This window comes from Enoplosus armatus, chromosome 3 (assembly GCF_043641665.1).
Source record: "Enoplosus armatus isolate fEnoArm2 chromosome 3, fEnoArm2.hap1, whole genome shotgun sequence".
In the NCBI taxonomy this organism is placed as follows: Eukaryota; Metazoa; Chordata; class Actinopteri; order Centrarchiformes; family Enoplosidae; genus Enoplosus; species Enoplosus armatus.
The window spans coordinates 6,867,169-6,879,437 of NC_092182.1; the positions used below are offsets into that span (position 1 = coordinate 6,867,169).

At 41.9% G+C, this 12,269-nt stretch overlaps 1 protein-coding gene and 1 non-coding gene across 3 annotated transcripts; both read left to right on the forward strand.

The window, feature by feature from the left end:
* Window positions 1-502: 502 nt before the first annotated feature.
* Window positions 503-10,471, forward strand: tmf1 (TATA element modulatory factor 1). Of its 2 annotated transcripts, XM_070902474.1 has the most exons (19): window positions 503-825; window positions 916-1,391; window positions 1,449-2,006; window positions 2,079-2,339; window positions 3,014-3,117; window positions 3,456-3,582; window positions 3,711-3,816; window positions 4,344-4,486; window positions 5,370-5,536; window positions 5,946-6,102; window positions 6,640-6,732; window positions 6,844-7,000; window positions 7,103-7,295; window positions 8,423-8,492; window positions 8,576-8,668; window positions 8,815-8,934; window positions 9,042-9,200; window positions 9,462-9,587; window positions 9,721-10,471. In XM_070902474.1, exons 1-19 carry the CDS (start codon window positions 690-692, stop codon window positions 9,859-9,861), a joined length of 3,387 nt encoding a protein of 1,128 aa, XP_070758575.1. In that variant the 5' UTR covers window positions 503-689; the 3' UTR covers window positions 9,862-10,471. The 2 variants fall into 2 exon arrangements, with proteins under 2 accessions (XP_070758575.1, XP_070758573.1); XM_070902472.1 differs by having other exon boundaries at window positions 916-2,339; window positions 8,812-8,934.
* On the forward strand, window positions 8,011-8,083 carry trnar-acg (transfer RNA arginine (anticodon ACG)). The gene has a single exon. It is a non-coding gene; the product is annotated as a tRNA-Arg (tRNA).
* Window positions 10,472-12,269: the final 1,798 nt, after the last annotated feature.

The following is a 12,269-nucleotide window of genomic DNA, read 5'->3' on the forward strand; positions in this document are numbered from 1 at the left end:
GCTAATATTAAATATATATATATTGCAATTATGTAGAGAAATCCAAAATCCTTTGTTTGGGAGGTGAAATATTTAAACATTAAAAGTGCAGGTTTGTGGATTGGAGGACCCTCTGCTGACTAGAATACGTCTCAGCGTTTCAGGCCCAGTCAGACCGGATCATGACGTCATGGGTCTACGTGGAAAGGAAGTAGCGAGCAAGCTAATGCTAGTTGGGCTACAAGTTGAGAGCGACCAAAACAAACGATGACGGCCGAGCAAAGGAGCCGAAAAAAGCCATGGGAATGGGTTTTGTTTGGGTAGTTGTGGTAGAGGTCTAGATACGGTATCAGAGATACCTGTATTTCTACATGACTGACTCTGAGATTATGCGATTTGAAGTGCCAGCTGGTCAGTTTGAGAGCTGTAACTGTATCTGGGATTGATGCTGTTCCCGTACACGAACGTTATGCGTTGGCTAACTTACAGCTTTGCTAACTAGCTAAGTGGTAGCTAGCTGTCAGCAGAGCTTTTCTCGACAGAACCAAATTTGAAATTGCGACATATTGTTCGCACGAGGTTATTGTTGATAACGGAAACTGCAGAGGCATATAAATTGACTGTGCTTTGTGTGGCGACGCCAAATGCCCTTTAAGGTCCGTGTTTACAGTTTCTGAACTTGGTGGTAGCTAGCTAACCTAATAGTCAAAATGAGTTGGTTCAACGCATCTCACCTGTCCACCTTCGCTAAACAAGCTTTAACAACAGCTCAGAAGTCAATCGACCGAGTTCTGGACATCAAAGAAGAGGACCAATGGGGTGACACAGTTGTAATGCCCTACAATGGTAAGTAATGCATCAGGGTGGTAACTGCTAATGTGGCAATATGCAAATTTTGGATTACTGTCACAACTGGGACAATTTCTTTTCTGTCAGATGTTACATTACCTGGAAAGCTGTCATTGAGTGGAGGATGGGGAATGTCACAGTGGGAAGCACCCCCAGAAGAAAAGACCACCACTCCTCCTCCTTCCTCTGAGGCCATTACTACCCCTGTCACCCGCACAGTTGTGGATGAATCCGAAAACTTTTTCAGTGCCTTTCTGTCAGCCGGAGAAGCACAAGGTGTCACCAAAACCCAGGTAGTGTCTGTGCCCCCTACTATGTCTCAACGGCGGCCTCAGGAGAAGGACAAGAAAAACAAAGAGGCTGTGGTCCAAAGAGAAGGGGAGACTCCAAAGTCAGCACCTGCTGATGAGAGTCACGAGAATCAGACAGTTGCTGAGAGTCAGCCAGTTGAGCCTGCTTTCTCACCATCAGCACCTTATGCAGACGCTATCCTCCTGGAGCCAGTTTCTCCTGCTTCTTCATCCGGTGACCTTCCTTGTAACCCTGACGGCAAACCGAGCAGTGTAAAAACAGATGTTGTCTCAACAGTTTCTGTAGACTCAAAAACAGAGCAGTCCCAGACTCCATCAGATCACCAGGTTGAGCAGGATACCACCGATGCCGCTGAACCTTCTGCTGTCACTTCTGAACCTAAGAGCTCTACCCCTTCTGATCCTTCACCCTCCCCCTCCTCTAAAGAAGTACTCATAGAGCATAAAGACTCAAAGGTGGAGGACCGTCAAAATGATACCCCCTCCCCTCCAGTCAGCGCTTTCTCCTCAGGGACCTCTACCACCAGTGACATTGAAGTGCTAGACCATGAGTCTGTGTTGAGCGAGAGCTCAGCCAGCTCCAGACAAGAAACAGGAGAGAGCAAAGCTGGCCTCCACCTAATGCAGGGCTCCTTCCAGCTTCTCAGTGCCTCCACCTGTGGAGATTTCCCCCGTCTGGAGGACTATTCCAAACTCACGGAGAGCTGTGGTTCCTCCTCGGACGCATTTGAGCGCATAGATTCATTCAGTGTGCAGTCTTTGGACAGCCGCAGTGTCAGCGAGGTTAACTCCGATGATGAGATCCCTGGCAGCCGGACACTAGCGTCTGTCACTGCCAGCTCTGCTCCTTTAACAGTGTCATCAGCTGTATGTCAGAAGCAGGGAGATGGCACGCCGGAGAAGGTAGGAGAGGAGGAAGAGGAAGAGGAGGAGGAGGAGGAAGAAGAAGAAGAAGAAGAAGAAGAGGGCTTTACTGAAACAATGAGGGAGCAGTCCCTGGATGAGATGGAGGAGAGTGGAAGGAGTGCGACGCCTGTTAATAGTGAGCAGCCTGAAGACTTGACAGAACAGGAAGAGGGATCTGAACAGGGATCTGCCACACTGTTTGATCCTACCTCCAAAGCTGAAGAACAGATCACGCCACCAATCACAGAAGAGATGAAACGTTTCTCAACAGTTCAGATTTTGGAGCTTCAAAAGGTAGCAATTGGTATTGTCTTTCTATGTAGCTGTTTGGATCACTTGTAAAGATTTATTTGTGTGCATATTATACACATGTTCATGTATGTTTACAAAGTCCATATAGCTGCATGGATCATGTTGAATACACTAGAGTTTATTGTTCAACTCCAAAACACCTTACCTCCAGTATTGCCACAACACTTTGATAAACAAACATGAGGGATACTTACAGTTGATTTGTATATTGTCCCATGCAAAAGTACTATAAAAGTAAAGCTGTTTATCAGAGCATAAGTAATTCATTGAAAAATAACATCTGCATCATCACAAAACAACATGTATACATTTAAAAAGTAACAACAAATGTGTTTAAACCCACTCAGTATTTTGGTAGCTTTAATAGCTTTAATCTTGTCAACTTTGCCATGTGGTTGAAGACAATTGGACACTAATGTGTGTTAAATTATCTGCCAGTATATAGTCTTTTTTTATAGAGTTTTTGTCCTAAAAAAGTTGGTCAAATATGAGTATTTCCCCTGTAAGTCCCAGAATTTGTTATGGTATATGTTATGCTATATCAAGGCAACCGTAAAACTCTCACAGTATATTCAAACACTACTGCACTGCTTTCCTCATGAGCATGTTTGATATTTTTAGGCTTTTCAAAAAGAAATGTTGTGGACATGTTGTAGGTCATTGATGAGCTGTCGGGCCGCCTGGAGAAGCGAGAGTCCCAGCTGCTGGCTGTCAGCAAAGACAAGGCCAGGCTGGACGAGGAATGTGACAATCTCAAAGAGTTAGTATATGGCACACACACCTGGTTCACAGTGACACTGATAATCTGGATAAGATAGCTGATGTTCCCGCTGATAACCAAGTCAGACAAGGCAACATAGTACCATTGTATCATGTATTATAATGCCATAATTATGTTGAACTCAATGAAATTAAGCTACAATAATGTTTTAAATAGTCTTCATTTATATACCATTATGTACCTATGTAATCCTCTAAATACAATATAGAAATACTGCTGAAATTTTTGAGTGATTGTTAAATGCTTAAAATAATCTATTTGAGCTGTATAGATTTTGACAATGAGCTCTTACACTAACGAGTATGTTCATCCTCCAGTGAAGTGGTCGCCCTGAAGGAGGAGAGCTCCACTGTTCAGTCCCTAAAGGAAGAGTTCACCCAGCGCATTGCAGATGCAGAGAGGAAGGCTCAGCTGGCCTGCAAAGAAAGAGACATAGCCAAGAAGGTAACTCGCATATTGGTTATCTGAGGCTCTACGCTATACTGTTTTTAACTAACCTGTATTTATCTACTTTGATGTCAAAATCCCAAATCTGTGTCTGTGTCAAAGATGAACATTTTCCTCTGCAACAGGAAATAAAGGGATTGCGAGAAGAGCTTTCCACAAGACTTAACTCCAGTGATACAATGGAGATCATCAAAGAGAAGGAAGAGCAGATCCGAGGCCTGCTGGAAGAAGGTACAACGCATTTATGTAGCAGACTGTTATTCTTCACCTCCACCAACCTACACAATGCCACTCTAGACAGGTTGTACAGTGAAGAAAATGTTAAACATAAAGCCAGTTGTTGACTAGGTCTTGCGTAGTACTACAGCTACTTTTCCCATATCCAACTTTTGAAAAAGTTGCTCAAGTAACACTGAAAGTGTTGAATGAAGAGTAGGCATGATGCTGGGTGATGGCCCTAAGAAATCAAATGTAAGACAGGTCATATATCACCAGGATATATACAAACGGTAAGCTTTTAGTGTTCCAGCATATCTCGGTTATCTGTTTTTATTTAGTGTGTGAAACCTTCCATTTCTGAGATGTGTCTGGCTTCATTTAGGATCCTAGTGGCCTGAGGGTAGAAGCTCTTCCTGAGCCTCTCAGTGCTGGCTTGGTGTATCCGGTACCTTCTTCCCGACTGCAGATTGATCTTTGTCGTCTCAGCATCTGTTCTTGCCTAAGTTGGATGAGTAGATGTTTATTTCCATCACTTCTAGGTGAAAAGTTGTCCAAGCAGCAGCTGCAGCACAGCAACATCATCAAGAAACTGCGTGTGAAGGAGAAGGAGAGCGACGCAAAGATCACCAAGCAACAGAGGAAAATCAAGGAGCTGGAGGAGGATCTCCGACAACTCCAGCAGGTCAGATTTTAGTACATAGACAGAATTTCTACCCTGCCATCGCTTTTTCAGGTTTTCTGGGCAGTAGTTGTCATTTTCTATATCAGTTACCATCAATTTTGACTCAATGGAACTTTCTCTACATTTTAGTTTGATTAAGTTTCCACTTAGTTCGATCATTTTGGTGTCTCTGGCTTAAATGTGATGTTTCATTTTAAATTCACTTTCATTCATTATGTTCGATGGAGACATTGTTAATATTGGTTTTAGGGGTTAAATCTTAAGTTAACAGGTTATTCTTTTTTACAACTGACTAACTGCAGTCAATGTACTCAAACTGAACTTCGTTTTGATTGCTTCAGTTAGCAGCATTTGAGTCTCTACTCAGGAGGATTACTGTGGTTAATATTAGAGGAAGTGAGTTTGAGCAGTGAGGTTCCATTGTGACATTGTACATGATTTTGGCTTTTCATTAGAAAAAGCAGGAATGAATGTCACCAGGTGGGAGTTGATTTAAAGATGAAAGTAATCCTAAAACTGTTCTTCACCCACTCTGAAATGAATACTTGAACCAGCCACTTGAACCATACGCACCTCAGAACCACACATTTTGGTAGACGAGCAGATTTAACATGATAATGGATGGATGGAGTAGGCTGTCAAAGTCATTTTTTGGTTTCAATTTTTATAGTACATAAGGCTTTGAGTAAAAGTTGTGTCCCAAAAAAATCAACAGATCTTAAAAACACAAGATGCACCGTTCTCTCTCTGTGTTCCATCATAAACCAACGTAAAACATGATTTGTTTTCCTCAGTTACTTTCTATGATTACAGTGTTAGTTATAGTTAACTTGTAGAGTATAATCATGGCTACAATTCTGTCCATGTTTTATGTTTTTTTTAGGTTCTAGATGGGAAGGAGGAGGTGGAGAAACAGCACAGGGAGAACATCAAGAAGCTGAACGCTGTGGTGGAGCGGCAGGAGAAGGAGCTGAGCAGGCTGCAGACGGACTCTGAGGAGCTGCAGGAGCAGAACAGGAGCTTCCAGGCTGCTCTGGACAACTCGTACAAGTAAACACTGACACACGACCAGAGCTCATATTGTATATCAAACCTCACAAGACAGCTATTGTACTGTACTTCACATTTCATCATATTATTCCATGGTTGACAGAGTATACAGTGCAGAAGTATTTGGAAAGTGACACATTTATTGTGTGGTACTGCAGTTTATTGCATTTGAAATGATGAAGCGTTGACTTTCACCTTTAATTTGAGGTTGTTTTGCTATAAGAATTGTAACCATTTTTGTACTTAGTCTCCTAGTTTCAAGGGGACAGAAAGTAATGGTACAAATTAACTTATACTTAAATAATATATAAATACCCCATCGTTGTTTCATTTTAAATCTGGTGTGATGAAGCGCAGAGCCAAACAGCAACAAAGGTTTCACTGCCGACTTCTACATCTCTGTTGTCAGGGAGCTGGCAGAGCTTCACAAGGCGAATGCTAGCAGAGTCAGTGAGGCCGAAGAAGCAGCTCTTAGCAGGGACACACAGGCCAAGGAGCAGCTGAGCCTGGCTCTTGAGAAGGCCCAGGAGGAGGCCAGGCTGCAACAGGAGGCCCTGGCCAATCAGGTAACACAGGCTCATGAATGTGTAGACACACACCATGGAACAAATAGTTTGCTTTGCATGTAAGTAAGGTATTGAAGGCTCATCCGACCAAGGTGTGCTGGGTTGCTCATAAACCTCAATCCTCAAACGTGAGTCAGTGTTGCAGCTGTTATTTGCCCCAGATTTAGTTTTTCTGTGGTGCAGAAGGTGCTGCGGCCAAATAATTTCCTGTTCCGATTACTCACTCACTCAGACAGGCGTAGTTGACGGTGTGTCATTCTTTCACTATACCCAGACTTTGTTCATCTGCTTTCATTCACAAAATCACAATCCATGGGACACCACTAGGGCTGGATGATACAGCAAATGTTTAAATGTTTACATCATAAGCTGTTGATACTTTTGTTTAGCAGTGACTTTAATCTTGTATATACACACTTATTTATTATTATTATTTATTGTCCCACCCTTGTTTAATTTTCAACACAAGACATTAATATAATCACTGCCAAATTTAACAGGACATCCTTTATTGACTTTTTCTAATGTTGTGTACAGGTGGCTGATCTGAGACTGGCTCTGCAGAGGGCTGAGCAACAGCAAGCAAGGAAAGAAGATTATTTGAGGGAGGAGATCAGTGAGCTGCAGCAGGTAACATGATATGCTGGTTAGGAGGTGTCCAACCAATAGGCAACAATAACACTGGGACAGGGACAGGATTTGTTTAATGCACAAAGTTTTGTTTCTTGTCATCTTCCACAGAGGCTTCAGGAGGCAGAGACTAGGAACCAGGAACTCAGTCAGAGTGTTACCTCTGCAACGCGGCCCCTACTGCGACAGATTGAAAACTTACAGGCCTCATTGGGCGGACAGACGGCATCCTGGGAAAAACTGGAGAAGAATATCTCTGATAGGCTAGGTATGTGCAGAACAATTGCCAAAATACAGTATTGCACAAAGTGAGCAAAAAGCTTAACATCATTTTTTGTTCTCCCATTAATGCTCCTTCTCTTTTGTACAGCGGACGCCCAGGCACAGCTGGCTGTTGCTGTGGAGAAGGAGCGATCAGCAGCAGAAGAGCTGCTGTCCATCAAGTCCCAGCTGGCCTCTTTGGAATCCCAGAATTCCCTGCTCCGCCAGGAAAAGGCCCGGCTCCTGGCACAGCTGGAGGCTGAGAAGAACAAGAGAGAGAAACTGGAGGATGAGACCAGCAGGTAAAATATTATAACTTAAAGCCTACAAGGTTGTGTGATAAGGTACATCTGGCCAGTCATCATCACTCATACTGTCTATTCTCAGTGCATTTCTTTATGGTTTTGCCATGTGTGGGGTTTGATATATGAGTTGAATGGTCAAGTTAGTTGGTTTCATTTGAACTATGGCATGGCCTTCAAATGCTGAAAGGGTTGCTACTAAGTTTTATCCTAACCATCAAGAAAATGTGTTGCGGGACAGAAGGAAGGAGCATCGGGAAGTACTCTGTAACAGACTGCACACAGGACGTTTTTTTCCAATGGCAGTGTTTTTGTCTTATTTTTATCATTGCTTCCAAAAACCAACATTACAACATTAGTAGACAACACAGTGATTTTTATGCTTCAGTCAGTTCCTGTTGCATAAATTTTCACCTTAAATATCTAACTTTTGCTGGATGTTTTACAGATAAATGTGTGTGTAAAAATTACTGGCATAGTTTTCTGGGTTGGATAAAGGTGTTTAAAGTGTTTAGAAAGATTTAGTTGCCACGGCTCCCCTTGTAATGCTAATGCTTCCTGGAGGGTGCTTTTTGTTGTACCACAAACCCATTTATGAGTCAGAGTGTGAAGCAGAGGCCATGGGGTTTCCCCCCCTGACAGAAGCAGTCATGCATGTACATGTGGCCTTTGTGCCACATGGTTATCTTTTGTGAGAAGGTGGAGCACTGCGACGGGGCCAGTGGCGCAATGGATAACGCGTCTGACTACGGATCAGAAGATTCTAGGTTCGACTCCTGGCTGGCTCGGTTCGTTTTAGCTCATGCTGATCTATGTATGGTGTACTGGGCAGGCATTTTGTGACACAAAGGATGAAAATATATTTTGATACTACAATAAAATGCCTTTACTGCCTCTTACCTGCATGGCTTTAAACAATGCTGAAAAAACACTATTTAAACTGATGTTGTACACAGCTCTTTGCTGCTTAAGGAACCATGTAGCTCCTTCTTCAGTGGAAATGTTCACTGAAGATTGTCATTATATTTCACACCATTGTATTGATTTCATTATAAGAATGTCCGAAGGGTGTTTCACTGATTTTGAGTCTTGTTTGTAGTGACGTGTTGCTTGTTGTCTCAATGTAGGGAGCATGTTGAGCTGGAAAATCTGCGCGGAGAACACATTCGGACACTAGAAGATGCCAAGAAGGAAAAGGTACCATAATGCTCTTTCTTACTTGTGTTGTTGTACTCTATGAAACGACTTCCTCATGTGCATCTTTTTGCTTCTTTCACCAGCTGCTGCTGACCAATCAATTAGAGATGGAGAAGATGAAGGTGGAGCAAGAGAAGAAGAAATGCTACTTAGCACAAGAGGCACTCAAGGAAAAGGTTTAGGATAATTTTAGAGTTTATTAACACCACATGTTATATTTAGCCTGTTGCATATAATCAAAATGTCTCAATTCAAAGAGTTCAGATGTTTTAATTCTGTTCTGTAAGAGTTGTGACATTGTGAAATGTTTCCCTTTCAGGAGCGGAGGGCCATGACCCACTCTGTAGGAGAGCCCCCAGCCTCCTCCACACCCTCCCTGTCCCGCTCCAGCTCCATCAGTGGGGCAGACAATGCTGGTCTGCACACCTCTATTCTTTCCCAGGTACACACTGGGAGAAGAATGTTAGAATCTAGAAATGAAGATTAGTTTGTACATGCTTTGATTTGTGTAGCTCGACTGGCCCAATACTTTGTTTTATTTGTCCACAGGATGACTCCTTAGACCACCCACTGGGTGCCATGACCATGTCTGTGTCGATGAGCGGGACCAACCTGTACGAAGCCGCCAGGCTGTCCGGAGGCTCCAGCATCATAGAGAACCTCCAGTCTCAACTCAAACTCAGAGAAGGAGAAATAGCACAGCTGCAGGTAGCAATTCAGAACAAACCCACATAAAGCTGCTTAAGACTTTATTTATTAGTGTAATGGGTATGCAACATGTCACCAACCGTCTGCAGACAGAGGGCTGGCCAAATCTACAATGTTTTCTTACCATTTGAAAAAAGAATGTATTTAAATGTGAAAAAAACAACTGGTATTAACAGCAAAATTACTGGAAAGTACTGCACTGAAACACTGCTATGTACCAGTGTTTTTTACTGCCCATTTTCTTTCATCTTGCTGTCACAGCTTGAGATCTCCACCCTAGAGAGGAGTCGTTCTGTGATGTCTGAAGAGCTCGTCCGACTCACCAATCAAAACGATGAGATGGAGGAGAATGTGAAGGAGATCCCCAAGTTGAAAGTTCAACTCAAGGTATATAAGGAAATAGAGGGAACTTACTAGAGAGATACTTTAATGTTCATTGGAAAAGTTCCATCTGAACTTTGCTCTTGAGAGGTGATGTATTTGCAGAGGTTCCTCTAATTTGTGCGGCCACGCATTTCAGGAACTGGAGCAGAGGCACAACACGATCCTGCAGATGTATGGAGAAAAGGCTGAGGAGGCAGAAGAGCTGAGGCTGGACCTTGAAGATGTGAAGAACATGTACAAAACCCAGATAGATGAACTGCTGCAGAACCAGAAATAAACTGTTTTTACGGCTCTATGTTACTTCTGGGACACTCGCAAAGAAATCAGTCGATCATCTTAGCCACACATGCATTCACAGAAAAAGATAGGGCAGAGAAGTTTAATCACTGTGTCAAAAGAAAATTCATATATCTTTATCTGTTATTTTATTTGAACTAATTATCACATATTATATTTAAGTGGGGAAGTTGGGATTATGCACAATATACACTGTATTATTACAGAATCAGTATGAAGGATAGCCAACGTTTATTATTCGGGTGTCCATTTGAGATCTTTGGGACTTACAGACTTTACTTTAGACATCATTTCTTATGACTGAACCTTTCACATAGGATTGTATAAACAGTTTATAACTGTAGGAGGTGGTGAAGGTTTTTTGCACTATACAAATTCATCCTTGTTTCTTTCTTAAGGCATTATCAGAATGATTTAAGAATTATATATAAAAATATTGTACAGACAAATTTATGTATTGTTCTTAACTCCTTACCAATAACTACATGTGTAGACCTGAGAGTAGTCTGTGATTGAAATCCTGAAGATTGGATGGATTTTAAATGGTATAAATATGTAAATTAATAAACATTTATTTGGGCGGTGAAAAATACTGTGATTCTAAAGTTGTGTGGAATCACGCATTAGAAGTTTCATTGCATTCAGAGAATACTACATAATCTCAATGCTACACACAACTCTTCAAATAAATATTCATGTTCTGAACTATTTCATACAGTTGTCCAATCTATATTTTGATACAAGACTAGCCATACTATGTATTCATATATAAAATGTAATTAATACAATTTTATTTAAAATGATACTTGGCTGTACAGCACCTAGTGTTGAAGAAAGTGTGGTGCACAGCGCCACCCTGTGGTTATCTCTGCATACTACACACCGGTGTAAGATTTCCGGTGTTATGGCGACCACCGGCAACATCATCGCCTCAATCTGGGGGAGAGCAGGCTGTGCATTCAGGTAAACTGCCTCTCACTCAAACTCATACCAGCCTTAATTAGAAGACCACTGATAGTGAGTTTTGTGTCTGTGGCAAGTGTTTGTACCGTGTAAAATATTTTTTCCTGTCCAGTTCTTTTACTGCCACATCGCTACAGCTTAAATTAACGTTAAGGGTGCTTGGCTTTGTCAAGAACTAACGCTAAATGTTAGCCGACACATGAATATTTAAGACATTAGCCTCCAATATATTATTCTCATAGTTTAACCCCTGAAAAAATTAAGTGAGTAAGTAATGCGTTATTACCTCCACATATCCTCAGTCTTAACATTTAACCTTTACATCTCACATGCTTTTGAAGTCTGTTCCTGGCGGGTTATATTGAAGCGTAACTAGTTAACTAGCTTAATTGACGCTAGCTGAAAGTTTGATAGTTGCATGGCTAGCTAAAATGAAGTTTGCTTCTTCTCGAAGGGCTCACGTGCGACATAAAGATGGGGATATAACGTTAGGGGACACATTTGACATTCGTAAAAACATCTGCCTTATAACTACATAAACAATTAAAGTGGTCCTTAACGATGAAAATTAGCTGCAACTAACATTAATGCCAGCAAAAGACGTTGTGTTTTCATATGCTTTACTCCTGTAGATAGAGCCGTTGTTTTTATTCAGCACAGTAGTTTCAGGCATCCCGTTACGCCCATAGCATGACTGGTGATGCTGTAACTCTTAACAACATATTGTTACCAAACCCACTGTGCAGAAAGGTTTATGATTTTGTTACAAGTCATATATAGCAACACCAGTCCTTCTCAACTCCTTTAGATGTGCAAAGACTTTGGAGCCATTGTTGGACAGCACAGTGCTCTAACTGCAGTAACAGCAGTCACACTACTATGATCATTGATTTTGGGAGTGAAGACTGTCAGTGGTTGTGTAAGCATATGCATAGTATCTTTCATTTCCATTCCAAATATGGAAACATATAAACACAACAAATAACAAAAAGAAACTTGTTCAATTGCATTATGATTTGTCAGCTGCACATTATTTAATGGAGATTGTAGTCATTTGCAGTTTTGAATCTAAATCACATTGATCATGGAAATATGACTGACACTGTGCTGTGTGTATACACTGCTTTGGCCACCTGGAGCTGCATAGGTCACATTATTACCAGCCAGCAGTGTTCATTTGCCCCTTTCAGCCTCAGTTATGATTGCTCAGACAACAGTCGGAAAAAGGGTCAGTAATACTTCCTGCAGCAGGACCTTTCCTTATGTGGCGCTCAGATCCGCCTGGAGCTAAGTTCCCACACACTTGCTTGTGCCCACATGCTTGTACACTGTGGTGTGAGGCTTACAACCAAGATTACAGAGTGCAAGTCTGAGTCTGTGTCTCGGCCTCTCCTCTTCTTTTTTTCCCCTCAGGGTGCTGTGAAG